Genomic DNA, 22,144 nt, shown 5'->3' with positions numbered 1-22,144 from the left:
CCCCCAAAAAAAAAAACTCTATGCTCCCTCCTGTCTCCACTCAGCCAATCAAATATGCCGTCACCGCCGGGCTTATGACCCACACCAGTTGCTATAGCAACGCTGGCCTGCCTCCTAGAGAACATGTCATGCATGTTAAGTGGTTTTCAGATGCTCGCTCGTTGTCTCTCTGTCTTGCACTCTGTCTTAAGTAGACACACACACACACACTCACTCGCAGAGGATGAAGTGATGCAGCAGACCACAGATAGTTAACACAAGGGTTTGTTTTAGTGCCTCTGAGGCAGCACTCATAATTGTACCGCCTAACCTCTAGTGCGTTTTATCTTCATCTCTTAAAGCATGAGTGGCTTAATATCTTGTCACTATATTAATTTCAAACCACTTAAAAAATAAAGTGCTCAAGTTTTTATGCTTATAATTGGAAACAAACTCTGGGGGCATGTGTGTATATGTGCAAATGGAAGAAACAAAGAGGTTTTTACTGTTTCTTAGTGCCCCAGTCAAATGTACAATTTTTCCGTCTTTGATAATTATCCAAGATGTGCTCAGCTGTGTATGTCTGGTAGCCACCAGTGTTTTCAGCATCACCATCATCTTCAGTCAGCCTGAAATTTGATCTTGAAAAGTATTTGTATTGCCTGGTGTTCAAGGTGTTTTAGAGATTCTCAATGAAATCACTGTGTCAAAGCAAAACAAGCTGCACAAAACATCATTTGTTTCAAACAGAGAAGTCCATATAAAATTTTATTTGGCTATTAGCTCATAATGTTCCCCATAAATCGGACAAAATCTCATTTGGCCCGGCCTTTCTGTTTGAAGTGGCTGTATTAAGTTTTATTATTCTGACTGGGCTGTAATTCAGTTTGTTTATTTATTTATGAATTATTCGGTTCAGTGTAAGTTGAGGTTTCCAAACAGTTGATTAGAGAGAATGTTCTTCCTGGTCCTGTTTGATCCTGAGATAAAATATACACATGCACACAGTTTCTGCCACACCACCTGCAGTGTCAGTGCGAATGTTTTGAAATGCTTGAAGTAGAGAAGCTGACCTCCAACCAGCCACCAGCCGTACAACTGTCTGCATTCGTATCACCAGAATTGAACTTCTCATTTGGCTCGGTGTATGTGTGTTTGTAAGGACCTGTGTGAACAAGTCTAATTTTTGCTACTTATTCTTACTTACCTTTCCAGTACAAGACAAGACATTTATCACATCTTGTGCCATTTAATGTGAATAATTAACTTTACTTCCTTTTCTTCACTCATAAATCCTGTGTTTATGGTTTTCGTCATATCCATGGCACTGTGTCAGAACCTGAAATGCAGGCATTGGTTTTTCTCCTCCACATGACAGGATGACAGGATGACACAAAGTGCAATAAGCACTTCTTACCTGCAGCTCTTCATCTAACCAGCCTATTGTGGGGCTGCTTTTTTACATACTACCCCTTGCAATAATTAAAACTGGTTCACTTACCAAAAAAGTGCTGAAAAATGTACATACAGTGTAGACTGGATCAAAAGTGAATTATAAAACATGTAAAATAACTGCCATATGTTGGATTAAAGCAACCCAATGCTGAAGTGAAAGTTTGTTGAATCACCCACCTTATTTAAAAAAAGACAAAAATCTTCCCTGTCTTCTGTAATAGTAAATGTAATACCTTTAGACAAAACAAGACATTTGCATTAGCATTTCCTCTGTAACCTGCATGACTGCACATGGTTATCAGTTTACAGCGATGACACACTTCGGCTTAGGGCAGATACAGTCACGTTTGGGCCCTGCTCCTACGCCGAACCATAAGTGTTGTTGTCCCCTGCTGCGAGGAAGTAATGGAAGAAATCCATATGATCACAGTTCATAACGCCACAGTGTACTTAAGTGTAGTATACTGAGCAAAACAGAAAAGGGGCTTTACATGTTTAATTCATTGTTCTGCGTGGTTGTCATTTTAAAATTGTGCTTATTTAATAGGAGAGTTTGTTTTCATTCATGCTATCAGAGTGGAATTGGGAGTGAGAGAGGGCAGGAGATGTGCAGAGTAAATGCAGTTGGCAGCCTCTGTCCTATCCTCCAAAATTGAGAAATAGTTCAGGAGACTCGCTGCAAATTATTCATAGCCTGCTGTTGAAGCTGCTTCAATCTTTGTGTGTGTGTGTGTGTGTGTGTGTCTGTGTGTGTCTGTGTGTGTCTGTGTGTGTCTGTGTGTGTCTGTGTGTGTCTGTGTGTGTGTGTGTGTGAGAGAGAGAGAGTATGAAGAAGGCAGAGAGTACAAGTGTTTCAAGAAAACGAGGAAAGCCGATGTGCGTTTAGGATTATTTAGTTGTTGGTTGATAATGGGTCAGGCAACTCCCAGCTTTCTCTCTCACACACACACACACACACACACACACACACACACACACACACACACACACACACACACACACACATCCTTTTCCTGTTCCTCTCTGCATAGCTCAGGACTGAGGATAAAAAAAAAAACTCGATGAGAGAATTGATGATGTCCCTTTTGAGAAAGATAATGCGACGATGAAAAGGACAGAGATGCACGTTTGGCTAAAAAATAAGATGAGATATAACAGTGTGGAAAGTACAGAGGGATGACGGTGGGGGTGGGGGTGGCGTCCCCAGCAGGGGAGGGGAGAATTAGCAGGTGGGGCAGTGGTGAAATTGCATAATGAGAGTCATCGGGCGTCCTCTGTTTTGCGCTCTGTCTGTCAGTCACCTGAAGCTGCTGAATTGTGGCTTTAATCCAGTTGCTTTGCTAAATTTTGTGATTACTTCTTATTAATCAGTTATAGACGAGCGCTGATTACCATTCACAAGTGTATGTGATTGGAGGACATAATGTCATCCCACTGTGCGTGTGGTGTTTTGCATCTACATTTTCATCTACCGCTTGTTCTCTGAATGATATGAGGTGTTTTAGTGCAAATTAAAATCACTCTAGATAATTAGACAAGACTAAATGAGGTTGTTAACAGCAACATCTTTTGTCATAGTCCTGTCAGACCATAACCACATTTACTCTCATTCACTTCTCACTTCCCAACATTTTTTTTTCCTTGTAGCTTATTTTTGACAGTATTTCTGCTCAGACCCTCAGGCACTTCCCATGTGTTCCTCTCTCCACATTGTTTACCTTTGCCATCTTTTTTTTTTTTTTCTTTGCTTGTTTGTTTGTCAGATCACATCCCTGAGTCCCTGTTCAAATTCTCTAGTTTTTCTTTTGCTGTGCCTGTGCCCCTGAGCTTAGTGGGCAGACTTTGTAGAGAGGAAGAAGAAAGAGTCCCTCCTAGGCGACATCTGTACTGTACGACCAGCTGCTTGTCCGTGCACATGGAATATGTTGCGGAAATTAATTGTCTTGTATGTAAAATATTGGATTTTAGTTCTTCAGTTCAGTGTTAAAAATATTGAAGTGTTTCATGAGTAATGTAAGTAGTTGAATAACTTTTTATAAAAAAAAAAAAAAAAGGTTGTTTTGCTTTCTTTTAAATGTTTTCAATAATTAATGAGGTCTTTTTCTTATTCCTCACTGTCATTTAAAAAGTCCCATTCTAATAATAGCATTATCTCAGGAATGCTGCAGGGGAATTTCTTCAACTTTAGCTTAAACATTAACTTGACTCACTTGGATGAATTGTTTATATTGCGATGGTGAAAGGTCAAGGTCACTGTGACCAATCAAAACATGTTTTTGTTTTTTTTTTTGCCATAATTCAAGAATTCATACACTACGATGGAGCTTCTTTGCAGCAACATCGTATTTGAAGCATCGTCTACTGTCATGGCTACAACTTGTCGTGTTCTATCAGAGTCAGCTGTATTGGCCAAGCATGTGAACACATACAAGGAATATGTCTGTTTTCAGTTTCTCTCAATGAACTAACACTAATACAGTAGTCCAACCAGTTTTATTTATATACCCTTTTATATATCACAAATCAAAAAAAATCTAATTTTCCTTAATTTATATATTTGAATATGGTTATAAGAAGCACACCCTGTGCATGATGTCCCAGCAGTTCATATCCTTTTATTCTAGTGTAAATAGTTAATTATTTATGTACTGTACTTTTTCCCTGGTCATGCACCAGCATCTCAATTATTTTTTTGCACATCAGAAGTTTAGATTTACTTAAAACTTACTGGAGTCAGGTTTTTCATATGTTCCCACTCCCATTTTATTAAATATCACTCCAATGCTGACGCCCAGCTTATGCCTGCAGAAAAACATCTATGGGTTACATAAAACGATTTTAAAAAGAATTTGTCGTCTTTATTGTGACATTTTGCAAGTCAACATTTCTTCCTTGTCCATTCAAGTTTTTAGAATGCTGTTCTACGGACAGTCAGGATTACTTCCCTCGCCATTTATACGTGCAGCCATGTCAGCAGAGTCAGGCCTCTTTTATCCTTTTGTGGGTTTCAGGTCTGTGCAGCAGGAATATCAAATGCCATAAATCGATTAGGAGCTTATGTGCCAGTGGCTCACCTGGTTAAGCATGTAACATATATCAATGCCAAGTCCTTGCTGCAGAGGCCCGGGTTCAAATCAGGCCCGGGCCCTTTGCTGCATGTCATTGCCTCTCTTTCCACTCACAAGCTGACATGCAAGCTGGCAGAATCCCAGCTATTAACACTCAGCCTCTGTGGGCTCTGTGGAGGATTGGAAAAAGGAAACTTCTGATTTTATCGAGTATTATTACAACCAATTAAACATCACACGGGCTTTAAAAAGAAACTCAGAGCTTGTAATGACTGAAATCCTGTGTTCGCTCTTTCTCACAGTCCTGGCATGTTTTTAAATGATGGGTTGACAGTGTGAGAACAGTGAGCTAGACAGATGACTGTATATATGTGTGTGTGTGTGTGTGTGTATGTGTGTGTGTGTGTGTGTGTGTGTGTGTAGTTCAGCATGGTGAAACAGGGGGCTCTCCTGCCAGTGCTACTCCTCAGTACAAACACAGTATTTAAATACACACTCTCTTAGCCTGCCCCCTACTGTTGCCCAGACCTACTTTCAAACACACACGTATACACTCACACACACTCTGGGGAAAATAGAGCCCTAAAACACTTTTCAGGTGAAGAGAACTGGACTGGAGCTGAGATGTGAGTTAAATGAGTGTTAGTTGATTTTTCTGAGCCCACTTTTCCCAGTTAAAACCCACTTAAGCAGTTTGGAGATAGACTTTGGGCAGAGGACTTTGTGGATCATACTGCCTCTTGTGGTTAAGAGCGGCATTGCTCCACCTTTGCTCTGCTCTTATTAGCATATGAACAGGTCACTAACTGCTGTTATAATTAACATTGCTGCCAGTCTCCTAAATGAGAATTTACCCTCATTATCAGCTGTGGCTGGAAGGCATTCTGGGATTGTTTCATGGAGTTTGCATCATTCGTGGCACCTGGGATTTTTCTCAATTTAGACCTGCTGGAAATCATATTTTTCTCCTACTTTTGAATAACAAAGACTGTTTTTTTGGGGGTTTTTTTAACTTCTTTTTATTTTTTAACCAGAGGGCAACACTTTGATTGAGTCATAGCATTTTTATCTCTATTTTAACAAAGCTTAAAATAGTATAATATCACAATTTTGACACAGTTTTGAGCAGAACTTCATTTATTTGATGGACTGTGATACATTTCTGAGTGCCATCATGGTGCTGAAATTGTTTGTCAACAACACTCCTGTGAGCCAACACTCCCTGCATGTCCCACAATATTTTGCTGTTGTAGTTCTCAAAGTGACCAGTTGGTGTCCTCCTCTCCCCATTTCCACCTCCAAAGCCTGATCCAGCAGAGTGAAAGACAGAGCTGTCTATCTCTGCTTTCTGTGACATTTTACAGTTGTGACACTTTGGACACTGGCCTGTGTAATGTCTAAATAAACTGTCAGTGGTGTGTTAATGTAGAAAAGAGCAGTCATGTGTACTGGTTTATTTATTAAATCATTAGTAACTTGACAGTTTACTCTAAATGTCTTCATGAAGTTTTTGTTTATGTGCACATGCTTCACTGTTGCACACACTTCATTATAGCTGCAGCCAAGTCTTGTATCATCAGTGATTCTTACAGGCTGGATTTGTTTGTTTTTGTGTTTTTCCAGGAGCTGAAGAGAGTTGAGTTCTAGTGCCAGCAAGTTGAGTGCCGTCCGTCCTGGAGCCTCTCCTCCCTGCCCTTCTGGACCTTTCCCCCAACTGAGCTGCGCATCTTGTACCTCCATCTTTGGAGCTGAAACACACTCAGTCCTGAAGGCTCACACAAACGCAGTCACACACCTGACCACCTCCCCACCCGAGCAGGATGATCACCTCGGAGCTCCCCGTCCTACAGTGAGTGAAACACTTAGGAAGCTCATTGTCAGCAAAAACATACATGAAATATGATTTTTCATTGGTCAATTCATCTCTCCATTTTCTGCCACAGTCGAGATTATATTCATTTAATTAATTATATCATTAGGAACTATTCATGCATGCTGCTGGGAAGTACTGAAAAATATATAATAGATATAATAATGAATAATTCTCGGCCATTTGACCAGGAAATAATTATTAAATTGTGTTCTATGTAATATCAAAAAGGTCTTTTAAAGTCTTAAATTGAACCCTGAACAAACTCTGTTTAGTTAAATCCTAAGACCCCTGTGGCCCTTATTAAAATTTATTTTATACCAAAACCTTTGTCTGAGTTTTTTAATGATTCTCAGGAGTGTATGTTTAAATCTCAAAAATATATCTGAAAACACAAGTGATTCTGTCATTGTTCATTTATCAAAATAAATATTTAAATTATTTTAAAAATATATAAATATAATATTTATATAAATATAAATTAAAAAAGAAATTTCATCCCTAAAGTTTCACTTTTGTTAAGAAAGTTATATGTATCATTTTGGAACTGAACATGTCATTTGCTCTAGCCTGGATGAATAAAAGCTTTGACCGAACGCACATGAATCATACGTGTTTTGTGTTTCGCTCCGGCAGGGACTCATCCAATGAGTCTGGGGCAACAGACACAGTGGGCTTAAGTATGAGCATGAGTGAGATGGAAGATCCAGAGGCAAAAGGGAAGAAGAAGAGGGGGAGGCCTGGAAAACAACCGCCGGTATGGGTCTGAAAATCCTGGTTAACTATATGTCTTTGTATGTGACTGCCTCTGTTTTTGATTGTACGAGTGTGTGCATGCATGTGTGTAATGGAATAGGTGAGGGAACAAGCTCTTACACCCCCAGTATGTGGAGGTCTGCATTTGTGTATATGTGTACAGGAGTTGTGAACATGAGCGTTTGCGTTCTTTATTCCTCACTGTGTATTCAACAATTTCCTCCCCAAAGACATCCAATAAGAAGCCTCGAAAGTCGCCGACAGACAAGACTCTGGGAGTTGCCAGAGGCCGAGGGAAAGCCAATGGTGTGGCTCAACATAACGGAGATGGTGGAGACCCTGTCACCCTGTTTGAAGTGGTTAAACTGGGCAAGAGTGCCATGCAGGTGGGTGAATGTAGATCTGTTTTTCAGTTTTAGAAACTCATATTCAAAATATATACTTAAAAAAATATATTCAAGAATAAGTCAAATACAAGAGGTTTCATTTCAAAACTCTGCCTTGGGCTCAGGTTCAACCTTTCAGTCCAGTCCCATGTGCTGTGGTTCTTCATGGTTTGAATGTGACACCTGTCGGTTTTGTCCTAACAGAGCATATTTGTGTTTGCACCTGTGCTCCTGTTGTTCGAAGTCTGTTCTCTCTCCTTTAGGAAAATAGGTTTTACAATGGAGAAGGGGCCGTTTTAAATTCTCACTGTTTTGATTGTGTGTGTTTCTCGCTGTTTGTGTGTGTGTGTGTGTGTGTGTGTGTGTGTGTGTGTGTGTGTGTGTGTGTGTGTGTGCGTGTGCGTGTGTATCCAGTCTGTGGTGGATGAGTGGATCGAATCGTACAAACAGGACCGAGACTTGGCGCTGCTAGACCTCATCAATTTTTTCATCCAGTGCTCGGGGTGCAAAGGTGAGACTACCTTTAACTACTGTAATCACAGTGGTCCTTTCCTGAAATCTGTAATTCTGTGTGACTGTGTGAGCTGAATAACAAATCTGAACCTGATTGAATGTCATCATTGTTGTGTAACCAGGCACTGTGAGGATTGAGATGTTCAGGAACATGCAGAACGCTGAGATCATCCGTAAGATGACCGAGGAGTTTGATGAGGTAAATGTCTGCCTCTGAAATTAATGATTGAGTAAAGATAATGTCGTCTGTTGTAGGAATGTATGTCTGTATTTATCAGCTCTCTAAAAATATCGCCTTTCTGGAGAGGCTGTGTGCACAATGTGTTCTTTCCTCAGGTCTTGGCTATAGAAGGATTAATCCTCCACAGGATTAATGAATGCTTCAAATGGATGTTGGCTAATGTTAGTTGAACAGAAAATACAGAAAAAAAAGGGATATTCGTTGGTGGGTGCACTGTGATTTAAATCACGCAGTTAATTGAAATTACTCTCATGTCAATTTTCACTTTTCAAGTTTTTCACCAGCTTCTCGCCACATAAAACATTTGTAGCATTACACAATCATACAAGCAGAGAAGAGAATAATAAATAGCTGTTGTTGAACAGATGAAAGGGGCTCTGGTCTCCTTCATTGGTAACAAATGTGATGATGAACCGCAACCAGAACAGAATGAGCAACAGCGCCCATGTTATTAGAAACATGCCCCTGCTAGGACACCCATTGTATGTTTTAATAGCAGCAAATGATCGAACAGTCTGAAGACACAAATTGAATATGATCACTTGTGAATTAAAATCCGAGCCTTAAAGGTCAGATTTAGGTCAGAGTAGAAAGCAGATTTTATTACCTTTAACAACTGCAGAAAATAGTTTATTTTGCTCAAAAACAGTCAGCTCAGAGGCTGGAACCAGTTCTGATGAAGTATGATACAGTCTCTCTGATCCCTCTTGTGTTTCTTTGTCAACAGGACAGCGGAGATTATCCTCTCACCATGCCAGGGCCCATGTGGAAGAAGTTCCGCTACAACTTCTGCGAGTTTATCAGCGTTTTGATTCGCCAGTGTCAGTACAGCATCATCTACGACGAGTACATGATGGACACGGTGATCTCTCTCCTCACCGGCCTGTCTGACTCTCAAGTTCGAGCCTTCAGACACACGTCCACGTTAGCAGGTGACAACACCAGCTTCACGAGTTCTTGTCACCACAACAACAAGTAGACGTGTATTTGTAGAGCGTTTTGCTGAACATTGATTAAGTGGGTTACACAGACCTCCGCACTGGCTGGCAGTGAGTGATGTCATAATGAAAACACTACATCTTCCATGTGACAGTAAATACTTTTGTTCAGGCCTGTTTAAATAAACTCCAATTAAAAACCAGTATGATTAACAATCAAAAGGCAATTTTTAGGAAACAGATTTCAGTGTGTGAGACAACTGCTTCTTTTTACGTCTTCATGCTATTGATAGATTTGAATCTAACTATTTGATAAAAGACAGAAAATGTTATCAAAAAGTTATGTCCCACGAGGAAATGTCTGAAGCATCTGAGTGTGTGTTTATCATTCAGCTTCTTGTGTGTATTTTATTTATTTTATTTATTTTTTGACCAGCAATGAAGCTGATGACAGCACTGGTGAACGTAGCGCTGAACCTGAGCATTCACCAAGACAACACCCAGAGACAGTACGAGGCAGAGAGGAACAAGATCGCCGGCAAACGAGCCAATGAGAAGCTGGAGCTGCTGCTACAGAAGAGGAAGGAGGTTGGATAGTGTTTGCTGTGACTATTTAAATGTGTGGTGGAGAATCAGAAGTATTCTCGATAATAATCTTAGGATATCTGTTCATCAGCAGCAGTAAATGTGTAGTTAGTTATCAGGATGTGGATAGAAAATGTTAAAGTTCCCACGTTGAAATCATCAGTGCTGATATTTTGGAATAACAGTTGTGCTCTGCTATATATCAAAATGTTTGCTTGTCTGTAGCTTGTTGGTTTTCTCTTTGCAGCTTCAGGAAAACCAAGATGAAATTGAGAATATGATGAACTCAATCTTCAAAGGAATCTTTGTGCATCGCTACAGGTACACCTCCTGACTGCTGACGTTCATGTGATTAATTTAGTGTTTTCCAAATGTGTTTTTGAACTTGTTAAATGTCATCATGTGCCTAGAAGGATGATAACGGTGACCACAAGCATTAATAATAGTCACACATGACTGATTTCTGTCTCTCCTTACTTCCCAGGGATGCAATTGCAGAGATCAGAGCCATCTGTATTGAAGAGATCGGAGTGTGGATGAAGATGTACAGTGATGCATTTCTTAATGATAGTTACCTGAAATATGTTGGTTGGACATTACACGACAGGGTGAGAACACAGTCACAAACAACCACACAGTTTTTTTCCCTCATATTTCTTCGAGACTTGGCTGCTGCGGTGTTGATATTTTGGTTGGCCGCTGCTGAATAGATTATTTTCACACCAACACACAAAGCTTTAGGCCTTTATCCCACCAGGGTCTGCTTTTCTTTGAGATGTTTTTAATCGTCTCTCGCTTTTTCCAGCAAGGAGAGGTGCGTCTAAAGTGCCTGAAGGCTCTGCAGAACCTGTACACAAACCGAGAACTGTTTCCCAAGCTAGAGCTTTTCACCAACCGCTTCAAGGTAACGCCTGCAAGAATGTAAATAAACACCCTGCTGCTTTTAAGAGACTGAACAAAAGATCTGAACAGAAAAAAAAACTCTTGCTCCCGTATCTGTTTTGACAGGACCGTATAGTCTCAATGACACTGGATAAGGAGTATGATGTGGCGGTGGAGGCCATCCGGCTGGTCACACTCATCCTGCAGTAAGTAGCTTTGATACGTTTACACTATTCTTGCTGTTAAAAAGCAACTGTTTGAGTCTCCAATCACAGTGTACAAAATTTTTATTCTGCATTGTATTGAGGAGCTCATATTGATTATGTTTTGCAGGGGCAGTGAAGACGCCTTGTCCAATGAGGACTGTGAGAACGTGTACCACCTGGTCTATTCTGCCCATCGGCCGGTGGCTGTCGCTGCTGGAGAATTCCTGCACAGAAAGTGAGTCCACGCTGAGGTCACATGTCATGTATCCATACGTAGAAGTCAACTTGACATAATATAGAGCATCACTTTCAGCTGCATCTACGTTCAGAGATGCATTCATGTTGAATGAGTGGAGTTTATTTTAGTGTGTACGCTATTCCTACGCCTCTCTCTTCTTTTCCATCTCTCTGTGTCAACCGCTCTCGCTCTCTCTTTGACAGGTTGTTCAGTCGTCATGACCCGCAGGCAGAGGAAGCGCTGGCGAAGCGCAGAGGGAGGAGCAGTCCCAATGGAAATCTCATCCGCATGCTGGTGCTTTTCTTTTTGGAGAGCGAGGTAACACTCAAAGTCACAGTTTACTGTTTTTCTGTACCGTACACATGACCAATCAAACATACTATGAATGCACAGGGGGGCTTGACATTTAATGTTTTAATTTCTTAGTAATTATACTAAGTAATGTATTGTTTCTGTTTCCCTCTGGTTTGGTAGAATTTAGTCAAATACAGAAAGTGGTAAATTTATATTGTTGTAGATTTCACACCATACAGCTATTGAGAAATATTGTTGGTCCTGCCCTGGCTGACAATATTAAAGTTTTGATTGATGGATGACATTGTGTACACACTGTGCTACATGCGAGATACCAGGAAAGATGAGGACAGCTTTGGGAAGTGCAAGACTCCCCACCATCTTTGTTGTAGTTATGGATTTCAACTTTAAGTTTTCACACAATTCCTCCAAAATTTACATGTGCCGTTTCTTTCTTTCATTCTTTCTTTCTTTCTTTCTTTCTTTCTTTCTTTCTTTCTTTCTTTCTGTGTGTGTTTGTGTTTGTAGCTCCATGAGCATGCAGCCTACCTTGTGGACTCACTGTGGGAAAGCTCTCAGGAGCTGCTGAAAGACTGGGAGTGTATGACTGAACTTCTGCTGGAAGAGCCGGTGCAAGGAGAAGAGGGTAAGACACACACATACACACTGTTCCTGTTCTCTTTTTAAGCCTATGAATTGGCTTTAGGCTCCTTCACAGAGATGATGCAATAAAATCTTGTTCCTTGAAACTCTCTCTTGGAGTCTCTCCTAATCCCTCTCTGTTTGTCACCTCTCTGTTTGTCTCTCTTTCTCTCGCTCCTTCCCTCCCTCTCCTTCTCTTCCGTCCGTCTCTGCAGTGTTGTCAGACAGACAGGAGAGTGCGCTGATAGAGCTGACAGTGTGCACCATCCGACAGGCAGCAGAGGCACACCCACCTGTTGGCAGAGGCACTGGCAAACGGGTAGGTCATGTACACACACATCATACGCCTTTTGATGTGATGAGAGGTGAATATATACCTGCCAACAGACACCTTGAGCAATATTGTTCACATGTTGTAATTTAGCTTGTAAGAACGTTTGTTCAAGGGGAAACATTGGTTCACAGTACAAACTGAGGTCACACTTGTTGGTCCAGCTGAATCAAAGGACTTAGATGTACAAGTCCAGTCTATGACTCTTTTTGATGTCAGTCCAGACTATGTTAAAATTTCAGGTTAACCTGAGACTGACCAATACATGCATCATGAGGCCTTTGATAACCCGCAGAGCTCTGTTCATTTTGAAAAAACATTAAACACAGAGAAGAAGACTGATCTAATCTTGCTATGTATGTTAAAATAATAAAGTCTGCCTTTTTGCTCATTTGTATTTTTGTTTGCTGTTTGTCGTTTTCTTCTTTATACTACTCTATCTACTCGTTACTGGGAGAAAAGTGCCTCTGTCCCCTTACATTATATCTGTTTTTTAAGTGTTTAATGTGTAACTGTGTACATACATCTTTATGTGGAAGAAAAGATTAAAGGAAAAGTCGGGTGGAAAGAAAAACACAACTCTAACCCCTTGTCTCAGCAGGCAACCAGTTTAGCAAGACATAACATCTTTGGCAGATTCATGGGTAGGGAACTGATATGGCAAAAGGAGAATTGTGCTACACTTGAACAACTTCAGATTGAAGAGGAGGGGGACAACATTTCTGTTTTATTTCTAACACAAAATTGCATTTTTTTTGTTCCAGCCTCCTCTCCTTCCTATTTATTTATTTTTTTTTATATCCCAGCAACATTTGACCTCAAGTTTTGTGTTTGTTTGTGCAGGTGCTGACGGCGAAGGAGAGGAAGACCCAGATAGACGACAAGAACAAACTGACAGAGCATTTCATCATGGCCCTGCCCATGCTGTTGTCCAAGGTAAGACTTTCCAAAGCTCCAGCCTGCAGCGTGCACGCAGCCAGAAACAGGCGCTGATTAATGATTGGGCAGGTGAATGATTGGCTTGTCGAAATAATTGATTAAGGTGTTACTTATGTGGTCATGAGAGGTGTTATTGACTAAATGACGCTCTGGACAAGTGTGTTGGCTAAATACTTAAAATGTAATTGACCGTTTTACGAACTGAGAAACAGAAACAAAGCATCAGGTGTTGATTGATGGGTCTCTCCTCCTCTCCACTGCCTCTATGCATCTGTAAGTCTTCTTCATCTAAGTGTCTGTCTCTGTTCCCTCGCCCACAGTATCAGGCAGACTCAGAGAAAGTAGCCAACCTGCTGCAGATCCCACAGTACTTTGACCTGGACGTGTACAGCGCAGGGCGCATGGAGAAGCACCTGGACGCTCTGCTGAAGCAGATCCGGCTGGTGGTGGAGAAGCACATCGAAACTGACGTGCTCGAAGCCTGCAGCAAGACCTACAGCATCCTCTGCTCTGAGGAGTACACCATCATGAACCGTGTGGACATCGCCCGCTCGCAGCTCATCGACGAGATGACCGATCGATTTGCACACTCGGTCGAGGAGCTTCTGCAGGAGGTATGATGGGAAGAGGAGAAGGTGTGGATTTGAAAGGGATTAGTGAATAAAGGGAAAGTGTTCTTTATCTCTACTCTCGCTGTTTAAATGAGGGAAAAATTCTGTTTATTTATCAAATATGTATTTGATTGATAATCTACATCAATGAAATAAGGGTTAAATTGAGCCTCCACACACATACTATTCAGTGAACATTAGATAGCAAATTAAAGTTTTATCAGGCTATAAAAATACACATTTAGAAAGAAATCTTTACTTTTAGAAATGGGGAGGTTTTCCACAAACATAAGCAGGTTGTGTGTCAGTGTTTGTTCTGAGGTTGGTGTTTGTTACAGTATTTGTCTAGTCTCTTTAAACTAACTGGTGATTGTTACACTGCAGGCTGAGGAGGCCGACGATGACGATATCTACAATGTTTTATCTACTCTCAAGAGACTCACAGCCTTCCACAAGTATGATTCTCTCTTTACTTCTTACTTTCAAATTGTTTAAGAATGAAAATAATCATTTTTTATATTTATTTCCATTTTGAATAATTTTTTAATTGTTTTCTGGACTCATTGATTGTTTAACTCACCCCGTCAGATAAGACAAAGAAAAGCAGCATCCTCACAACTGTGAAACTGAAACTAGACAATGCTTTTAAAACAGTTATTCAATGATTTTTTGTTGATTAATTAAAAAATATAATTTCAGCTACATTTCACAGATTATACTATAAGAATGCGATAAGATGAAAAACATAAGTGTCTGAAATTTCAACTGAATAAACTGATTTAACCCTCTTGTTTCCTGCCTCAGTGCCCATGACCTGACGCGGTGGGATTTATTTGGGAGCTGTTACCGGCTGCTGAAGGCAGGCATCGAGCAGGGCTCCATGCCAGAGCAGATAGCCGTCCAGGCCCTGCAGTGCTCGCACTACTCCATCCTCTGGCAGCTGGTCAAGATCACAGAGGGGGCTCCCAGCAAGGTGCCGGACTCCACTCACTCACAGGGCTCACAACACTGAGCACACTCAGGTCCCAGCGTTTTCTTTGGTTAGGGGCTCAGCTTTGAGGCTGCCATGTCTAAGCATCAGTGACCCCAGAGGGACAGAAGCTTATCTGTATTTCTGCAGAGACGGGCAGCTTAGGCATAAAAAATCCATCACACTATCGGACAGGATGCTTACCCCCGTTCAAGGGGCTTACCCCCAATCTATCTCATTTAACTCTTGAACACTGCTCAGAGGCTACAGATCCCAAGGCTGTTATCTTGCAATGGACCAAAGCCCAAACATCGAAGACACTTTAACCCCTAATCCACTGCGGGGGAGTGTTCGCCCCTTTCCCACAGTGCACTATTTAAAGTTGAAAGATAACCTCTTTAGCTCAAGCTCAATGGGCCTGCACCCTGACCTACAGTAGCTTTAAAGATTCCCTCATTTGCCCCCACTGTATGTCACTTCATTTGTCAGTATTCACTAAAGCTGCAACTAAAGCTTTTTTTCATTATTGATTATTTTCTCAATCGTTCTATAAAGCATTTAATCTGTGAATGCAATGCGAGGGCAAATTTCTTATTCTAAAAAAAACCTTAAAAAAATGCTGCACATTGATGAAGAGCTGCTGAACGGACTTTTGTTGTTTTTTAACAATGACAATAAAGATCACAAGACAAAAAAATAAATTATCTATCAGCCAATTGATTCAGCTCTACCTTTAACCAGAAAAAATAACTTGCAGTATGTATGAAACAAGCAGCCAAAATTAGTATAAACTAATATTCTGTTGACCATTAAAATTTGAATTATGCAGATTGCTCTATATAATCTGCGCTGACAATGTGTCAACAATTAAATAAAAAAAAAAAAGACAACAAACATCATCATTAATAGTCGATGAGTCTCCCACGTCCCGCTGAGCTCTCTGACCTGCAGCGACACAAGTGTATTGATTCTCGTGAGTCAGTGAAGTTAGTTGATGATAGATTCAAATCATTAAAGTTTGATTACTTCATTGGTGCAGTTAGTCAGGGCCAGACATTTAGTCTGACTGATACTGCTGTTTACTATTGATTCCTTTCCAAGCGCTCATTATTTGACACTTGGCTAATGATGTGTTGTGTTGTGTTTTGTGCGTGTGTGCGTGTGTGTATGCAGGATGACCTCGTGGCTCTCAGGAGAGTGGTGAAGTCTTTCCTGGCTGTGTGCCAGCAGTGCCTGTCCAATGTCAACACCCCAGTTAAAGAGCAGGTAACAACACGCACCTGATGCGACGAGCTCCACCTTCACTGTGAAGGAAGTAAAACGACGTCTTCATGTGATTGTGAATGTTATTGTCAGAAACGTGTTTTGATAGCAGATATCAGATAAAAGTAAAAACTGTTTGCTGTCTTCATTACAAATTAGCAACGGTGTCTGATATGTTGATGAGTTTGATTGATGAATATCATCAGTACAGTTCACTAACTAACCTCTCAAAACACTAGAGAATTCTTGAAACAATGCAGAGTTTATTTTGAAGTCCTCTGGCCCTCCCAAAAAAAAAAATGCTTTATCAAAAATAACAATCAGGTTTTTGTGGATCTGCAGTTTTATTACTGAACAGGTCAGACGCTCTGTCAAACCATAACTCTCTTATTTGCTCCTCTATTTGCTCAGGCGTTCATGCTTCTCTGTGACCTGCTGATGATCTTCAGTCACCAGCTGGTTTCCGGCGGCAGGGAAGGCCTCCAGCCGCTGGTCTTCAACCCAGACAGCACTCTGCAGAACGAGCTCCTCAACTTCGTCCTGGACCACGTCTTCATCGACCAGGATGATGAGAGCCAGAGCATGGGTGAGAGACGGAGAAAGACAGTTTTTTACCGGGCATTTTGTTTTAATGAAACCACAAATTGTGTCACATTTAATGATTAATAAGCTTAAAAGATATTTTGACAAATTAACTACTAAATGACCCCACTTGTTCAGTCTATTCTTCTTGTGTATAACTTCTCTCCACTTCTGCGAATGCGCCTGTAGAGGGAGACGAGGAGGACGAGGCCAACAAGATCGAGGCTCTCCACAAGAGGAGAAACCTGCTCGCTGCTTTCTGCAAACTCATCATCTACGACATTGTAGACATGCCCGCTGCTGCCGACATCTTCAAACACTACATGAAGGTGTGTGTTCATCTGTACTTAACATAAAACAGACCATGACAATCCATGAAACCACAACCAAACCAAAATTGTGTAATCGTGCACTGTTTGTTTTCTCTGCCTCAGTATTATAATGATTATGGAGACATCATCAAAGAGACTCTCAGTAAAACCAGACAGACGGACAAGATTCTCTGTGCCAAGACACTCATCCTCAGTTTGCAGCAGGTGAGACAGTGAAACGCGTCACGTAAAGGCTTGTAACAATGCACTCTTGAGGTCTTGACTGCGCTCATGTGCAAACGTACAAAGAGCCAACTGTTAACGTGCAAATTCCTCTGTGTGTGTGTGTGTGTGTGCGTGCGTGTGTGTGTGTTTCAGCTGTTCAACGAGCTGCTGCAGGATCAGGGTCCCAACCTGGACCGAACATCATCTCATGTGAGCGGCATCAAAGAGCTGGCCCGCCGCTTCGCTCTCACCTTCGGCCTGGATCAGATCAAGACCAGAGAGGCTGTGGCCACGCTGCACAAGTAAGAACCATGATCTGTTTGTGGCATAAGGCGGGGCTAACAGCTGCAACCAGACAGGGAGGAAGTGAAGAAAAACTGAGTTGTTAAAAGTAAATGTGCAGCTTTTACAAAGCTGCATTAGTCAGATTTAGAAATTAGATCTTCTATCGGGTTAGGGATTAGGTGTCAGGTTCCATACGGGGTTCAGAAAGACCAAATTAAACACGGACAAATAAAATGATGATGACCCAGGTTGCTACAGGGTCAAAGAGGAATTAGATATTTTACTAGGAATTGTCAATTCATCATCTAATAGACTGAAGCCAAAGCAAGAACAACAAAGTGACTTAAAAGTTGAACAGAAGAGTTCAAGAGTTTAAATGTTATAAATGTAAAAAAAAAAAAGGGAAAAAATGTTGTCTGCTGGCAATATCAGAGGTTTTCTATTTCTGTAACTCTTGGTATCTTTGGGACTTACTCTATTTTGCTCTGTTCCTTTTTTCTAACTGTCACCTTTCTGTCTTTGTTTCTCTCTCTCTCTCTTCATCATGTATCAGGGATGGAATAGAGTTTGCATTTAAGTACCAGAATCCCCGAGGACCAGAGTTTCCTCCTATCAACCTGGCCTTCCTGGAGGTCCTGAGTGAATTCTCCTCTAAACTAATCCGCCAGGACAAAAAGACAGTGTAAGTGTCCAGTCATATCATCACACTATATTGTTCACATAGATTAAAGATCCTTTACTGTCTTGTAATGAAAAGTTATTCATAAATAAATCCCCATGGAGTAAGTGGTATCATCCTGAGTCAAGTTCAATTGCTGGATTTCTCCTCAGCCACTCGTATCTGGAGAAGTTCATGTCCGAGTCGATGTCGGAGCGTCGGGAGGACGTGTGGCTGCCGCTGATCTCCTACAGGAACAGCCTGCTGACAGGGGGAGACGAGGACCACATGTCCGTCACGTCAGGCTCCAGCAGCAAGACCGGCTCAGTCCGCAGCAAGAAGGGGCGACCGCCGCTACACAAGAAACGCATCGAGGGTGAGCAGACAGTAGAGGCTAGCGTTACGCTGTTTGTTTGGCTCGGCTGCACTGAAACCATTACGGGAAAGGAGACATGTACGCGGTTACCTACCACTGCGTTGCTGAAGCTGTGGACTTTCTCTGTGTTCGTTTGCAGAGGAGAGTAGTGTGGAGGGCTCGTGGCTGATGCGTAACGACACCCTACAGACACCGGGGGCGCTGCAGACCCCTCAGCTCACCTCAACAGTCCTCAGAGAGAACAGACCGGCAGAACACTTGCCAGACCCGGACTCAGAACCCGGATCAGAGAACGACTTCGTACACAAGTGAGATCATTCACATACCGTGCACACGCATGTACTGTTCATCCACATACAAATGCTGAAATATAGCATTTGTGTCAGTCAGCATCTTTCTTCCATTTACTCCTACATATTGAACTGATGTGTATTACTGTGAAAATCCAGCTTTTTGTCTGCCTGTCTGCAGTCCTCAGATGCAGATGTCGTGGCTCGGTCAGCAGAAGATGGAGGAAGTGAACAGGAAGGACCGGACGGGCATGAACTACATCAAGTCACGCAGCAATCAGGGCGTCCGGCAGACTGTGTAAGTGTGTTTAGCCTTTACGGCATCGGCTACAGTAGATCCATGATGCTTGGTGAAACCTGGATCACAAACTTTGTGTGATAAATTAACTGATAACAAGAAAAAATAAACTGTTCCTTGCCTCCGACTCTTTAGGCGCGGGTTGATGGAGGATGACGCAGAGCCGATCTTCGAAGATGTGATGATGTCGTCGCGGGGTCAGCTGGAAGACATGAATGAGGAGTTTGAAGACACTATGGTGATCGACCTGGTCAGTAACATCGCTTCCTCTTGAACTGTGACTTTCCACAGAAGCACTGAGGACCCTTTTAACTTTTGGCTTTTTTCCTTCTCAGCCGCCATCGAGGAACAGACGTGAAAGAGCAGAATTAAGACCCGACTTCTTTGACTCTGCAGCAATGATTGAGGACGAGTCGGTGAGTAAGACTTTGTACACTTTGTCATTTATGTAAATAGAGCTGAAACAAGGAGTCAGTTAATAGATGAGAACAAATGACAGAAGAAACGAATCTGCAGATTATTCTGTAATCATAAATTTCTTATTTAATCTCAAATTACATACAGTATTGAACGTTCTGTAAACTTTCACATCACAGTTTAAAGCCACTATGTGTAGAATTAGAGCTTTTTGACTTTGGAGCCCTCTAGTGGAAATATTAAAAAAGACACTGCTATGCACACTGCTTACTGTTTTTCTGACATTGTTTTGGTCCATTGTTCCAGGGATTCAGCATGCCCATGTTCTGATCCGGAATGAGGTAAAGATCCTGAGTTCAGGATCCAAATCAGGAGTACAGATGAGGGGAGGGGTCTAACCCAGATCACCTGCCAGTCAAACTCTTAAGAAGAAGAAGAAAAAAAACATTGTTGAAGTACTTTTCTCTTTCTGTAAGACATGATGGAAGGATGTTTGTCAAGCGGATCTACTGATGGATCCAAAATCGGCTGGATCTCACCTGGAAGCATTAAGCGAGGATCCGCTCTGTTTTTATCAGACGAGCTGGAGGATCCAGAACCTAGTCCGGATTATTCAAGAGCTTCATCCTGCTCCTACTCTTCCTCCTGTTCCTCCTCAGCCTGTTGGTTTAGCTCTTCTTAGCGGTAGCTCTGACGGCGCTCTGGCTGCGTAATCCTGCAGCCAGCCAATGAGTACTCGCAGTTTTTACGGTTTTCTGTTACACAGATGTAAAGTTGTTTGGTTCCGCTCGCGATCAGCAGCACAGAGCAACGTAACACTCTGTACAGCCCCCCCTTGTTTTGGTGTCGCACTTCGATCCGTCTGGTTAAATCCAACATAGAGAGGATCTCAGTACTAAATGTTCTATATCTTTGCTCTTACTACCACCCACCCACCCCTCTCTCTCCTCTCTCTCTCTCTCTCTCTCTCTCTGTTCGCCATCTGAGTCCTTGTGTGTGGTGGTGCTGGTGTGTGATATGTGTGTAAAGTGTTGGTGGTGATGATGATGGTTGAGTAGTCGCACATGCACACAGAGGTCAACAGCTGTAGGCCGACCTGGAGGAAGTGATGTAACTGTCTTGTGTGTGATGTCAAAGCAAAAGCGAGTGTTGTCGTTTGACGGTGAAGCCGCACCCTTTACCGCCCTCAGACAGAAGCCCCACCCTCTCAAATCTTTGAAACGTTCTGTACACACACACACACACACGACCTGAATAATGGCTTTTTGAAGTAAAAAAGTTTTAAAAAAAGACAATAAACATATTTTGAATTCTGTAGCTTTAGTACTAAAGTTTTAAATCAAGTGTGTTTTTGTTTTTGTCTGATGTTTGTACAGCTTTTTCTTGAATATGTATCTTGTTCGTTGCCAAATTGTGGCCTACATACTTACAGTATATTCCAGCCCCTCCCCCTCCACCTGTAAGTCATATCTAACGGTTACCAAGCTCAGATTGTTGCTGTGGGACACCAGCTTTTAAGCGCTGTATGGTCTGATTGTAATCGTTTCACAGTTCAGTATTACAGCAGATTATTTGTTCGGTTTCTTCATCTTACAGGTCATAATCAAGTTACTTCAATTTTTACACCTGCAGAAACAGTGTTAACTGATCCAGAGCTGAAGATTTGTTGTTATCATTGTTCATATCCAGTGCAGTGATGGATCTTTATGTCTGACAGATTTGTTTGAATGTGTTTTGAATGTGTCCAGCCATATCTTTATTCACCCTCTGTTGGTTAATCAGTCTTTTACTTTTCCTCATTGGCTGGCTCAGCAGTCCTCCTGTAAATATCAGAGACAATTGGATCTTCTCTGCAGTGCAGTTGACATCAGTTGCCCTAAAATGCTCTAAAAGCCAGTTTTTTTTTTTCTGTGAACCTAAATTCTTTTTAATAAAATAAAATCTGTAATCAATTTACGGACCGGTGTTTGTGTGTCTCACGTCCTCGGTATTTGTTCAGAACAGCTGCAACAGTTTTCAGCTTTTTCAGAGATTTCATCGTCAATTTCATCTCATGACATTTCATTCTTGACCCGGGAAGCAGCAGCAGACTCAAGGCCCACTTACTCTCTTGTTCTAGAGTTTTTGACCCTATAACACAGTCCCATGGAGCAGGTCTACTGGGTACAGGCTCATTTGACCCCTTCATTTAACCATTAAAAGACAAAGCAACCACATAAACACTCAAAATGACGACAAAGAGCCAATGATCACAAGTGCATGCAAAACAATCAGAGACGCAACGTTGTCATTTTTACACATCACTTTTTGTATGGTTGTTCATATTTACATATATTTTGTATGAATGAAATAGAAAATGTTGATTGGTTATTTTCAGAGCTGCTGGTAGATTGAATTTTTTTTTTTTTTTTTGCCATGCTTGCTGTTTTAGTTGCACTTAGTTTAAATTAGCTTTAGCACTGGCTGTAGCTTCATATTTGCCATACAAAGATGAGTGACATCAGATAATTTTCTCATTTAACTCCCAGCAGTGAA

At 41.5% G+C, this 22,144-nt stretch overlaps 1 protein-coding gene across 1 annotated transcript in view; it reads left to right on the top strand.

The window, feature by feature from the left end:
* stag1a (STAG1 cohesin complex component a) overlaps nt 1-21,561 on the top strand; it is a 43,749-nt gene extending 22,188 nt beyond the window's left edge. The window contains exons 2-32 of the mRNA XM_023420897.2: nt 6,126-6,351; nt 7,009-7,129; nt 7,359-7,514; nt 7,929-8,025; nt 8,150-8,226; nt 8,996-9,200; nt 9,643-9,794; nt 10,039-10,112; nt 10,276-10,399; nt 10,597-10,695; nt 10,800-10,879; nt 11,007-11,114; nt 11,321-11,435; nt 11,940-12,057; nt 12,269-12,372; nt 13,228-13,320; nt 13,644-13,937; nt 14,319-14,389; nt 14,739-14,907; nt 16,078-16,170; nt 16,579-16,753; nt 16,939-17,078; nt 17,184-17,285; nt 17,439-17,587; nt 18,124-18,252; nt 18,402-18,604; nt 18,744-18,912; nt 19,076-19,192; nt 19,328-19,442; nt 19,528-19,608; nt 19,916-21,561. Of these exons, the coding sequence (XP_023276665.1) occupies nt 6,323-6,351; nt 7,009-7,129; nt 7,359-7,514; nt 7,929-8,025; nt 8,150-8,226; nt 8,996-9,200; nt 9,643-9,794; nt 10,039-10,112; nt 10,276-10,399; nt 10,597-10,695; nt 10,800-10,879; nt 11,007-11,114; nt 11,321-11,435; nt 11,940-12,057; nt 12,269-12,372; nt 13,228-13,320; nt 13,644-13,937; nt 14,319-14,389; nt 14,739-14,907; nt 16,078-16,170; nt 16,579-16,753; nt 16,939-17,078; nt 17,184-17,285; nt 17,439-17,587; nt 18,124-18,252; nt 18,402-18,604; nt 18,744-18,912; nt 19,076-19,192; nt 19,328-19,442; nt 19,528-19,608; nt 19,916-19,939 (3,783 nt within the window). The 5' untranslated portion in view covers nt 6,126-6,322 and the 3' untranslated portion in view covers nt 19,940-21,561. The remainder of the gene's footprint in view (nt 1-6,125; nt 6,352-7,008; nt 7,130-7,358; nt 7,515-7,928; nt 8,026-8,149; nt 8,227-8,995; nt 9,201-9,642; nt 9,795-10,038; nt 10,113-10,275; nt 10,400-10,596; nt 10,696-10,799; nt 10,880-11,006; nt 11,115-11,320; nt 11,436-11,939; nt 12,058-12,268; nt 12,373-13,227; nt 13,321-13,643; nt 13,938-14,318; nt 14,390-14,738; nt 14,908-16,077; nt 16,171-16,578; nt 16,754-16,938; nt 17,079-17,183; nt 17,286-17,438; nt 17,588-18,123; nt 18,253-18,401; nt 18,605-18,743; nt 18,913-19,075; nt 19,193-19,327; nt 19,443-19,527; nt 19,609-19,915) is intronic.
* The last annotated feature ends 583 nt before the right edge of the window (nt 21,562-22,144 follow it).

This window comes from Seriola lalandi, unplaced genomic scaffold, assembly GCF_002814215.2.
Source record: "Seriola lalandi dorsalis isolate HSWRI2012SDOR001 ecotype SW California unplaced genomic scaffold, Sedor1 jcf7180002054660, whole genome shotgun sequence".
NCBI classification, from domain to species: domain Eukaryota; kingdom Metazoa; phylum Chordata; class Actinopteri; order Carangiformes; family Carangidae; genus Seriola; species Seriola lalandi.
This window is presented reverse-complemented; position numbering and strand designations above follow the sequence as displayed.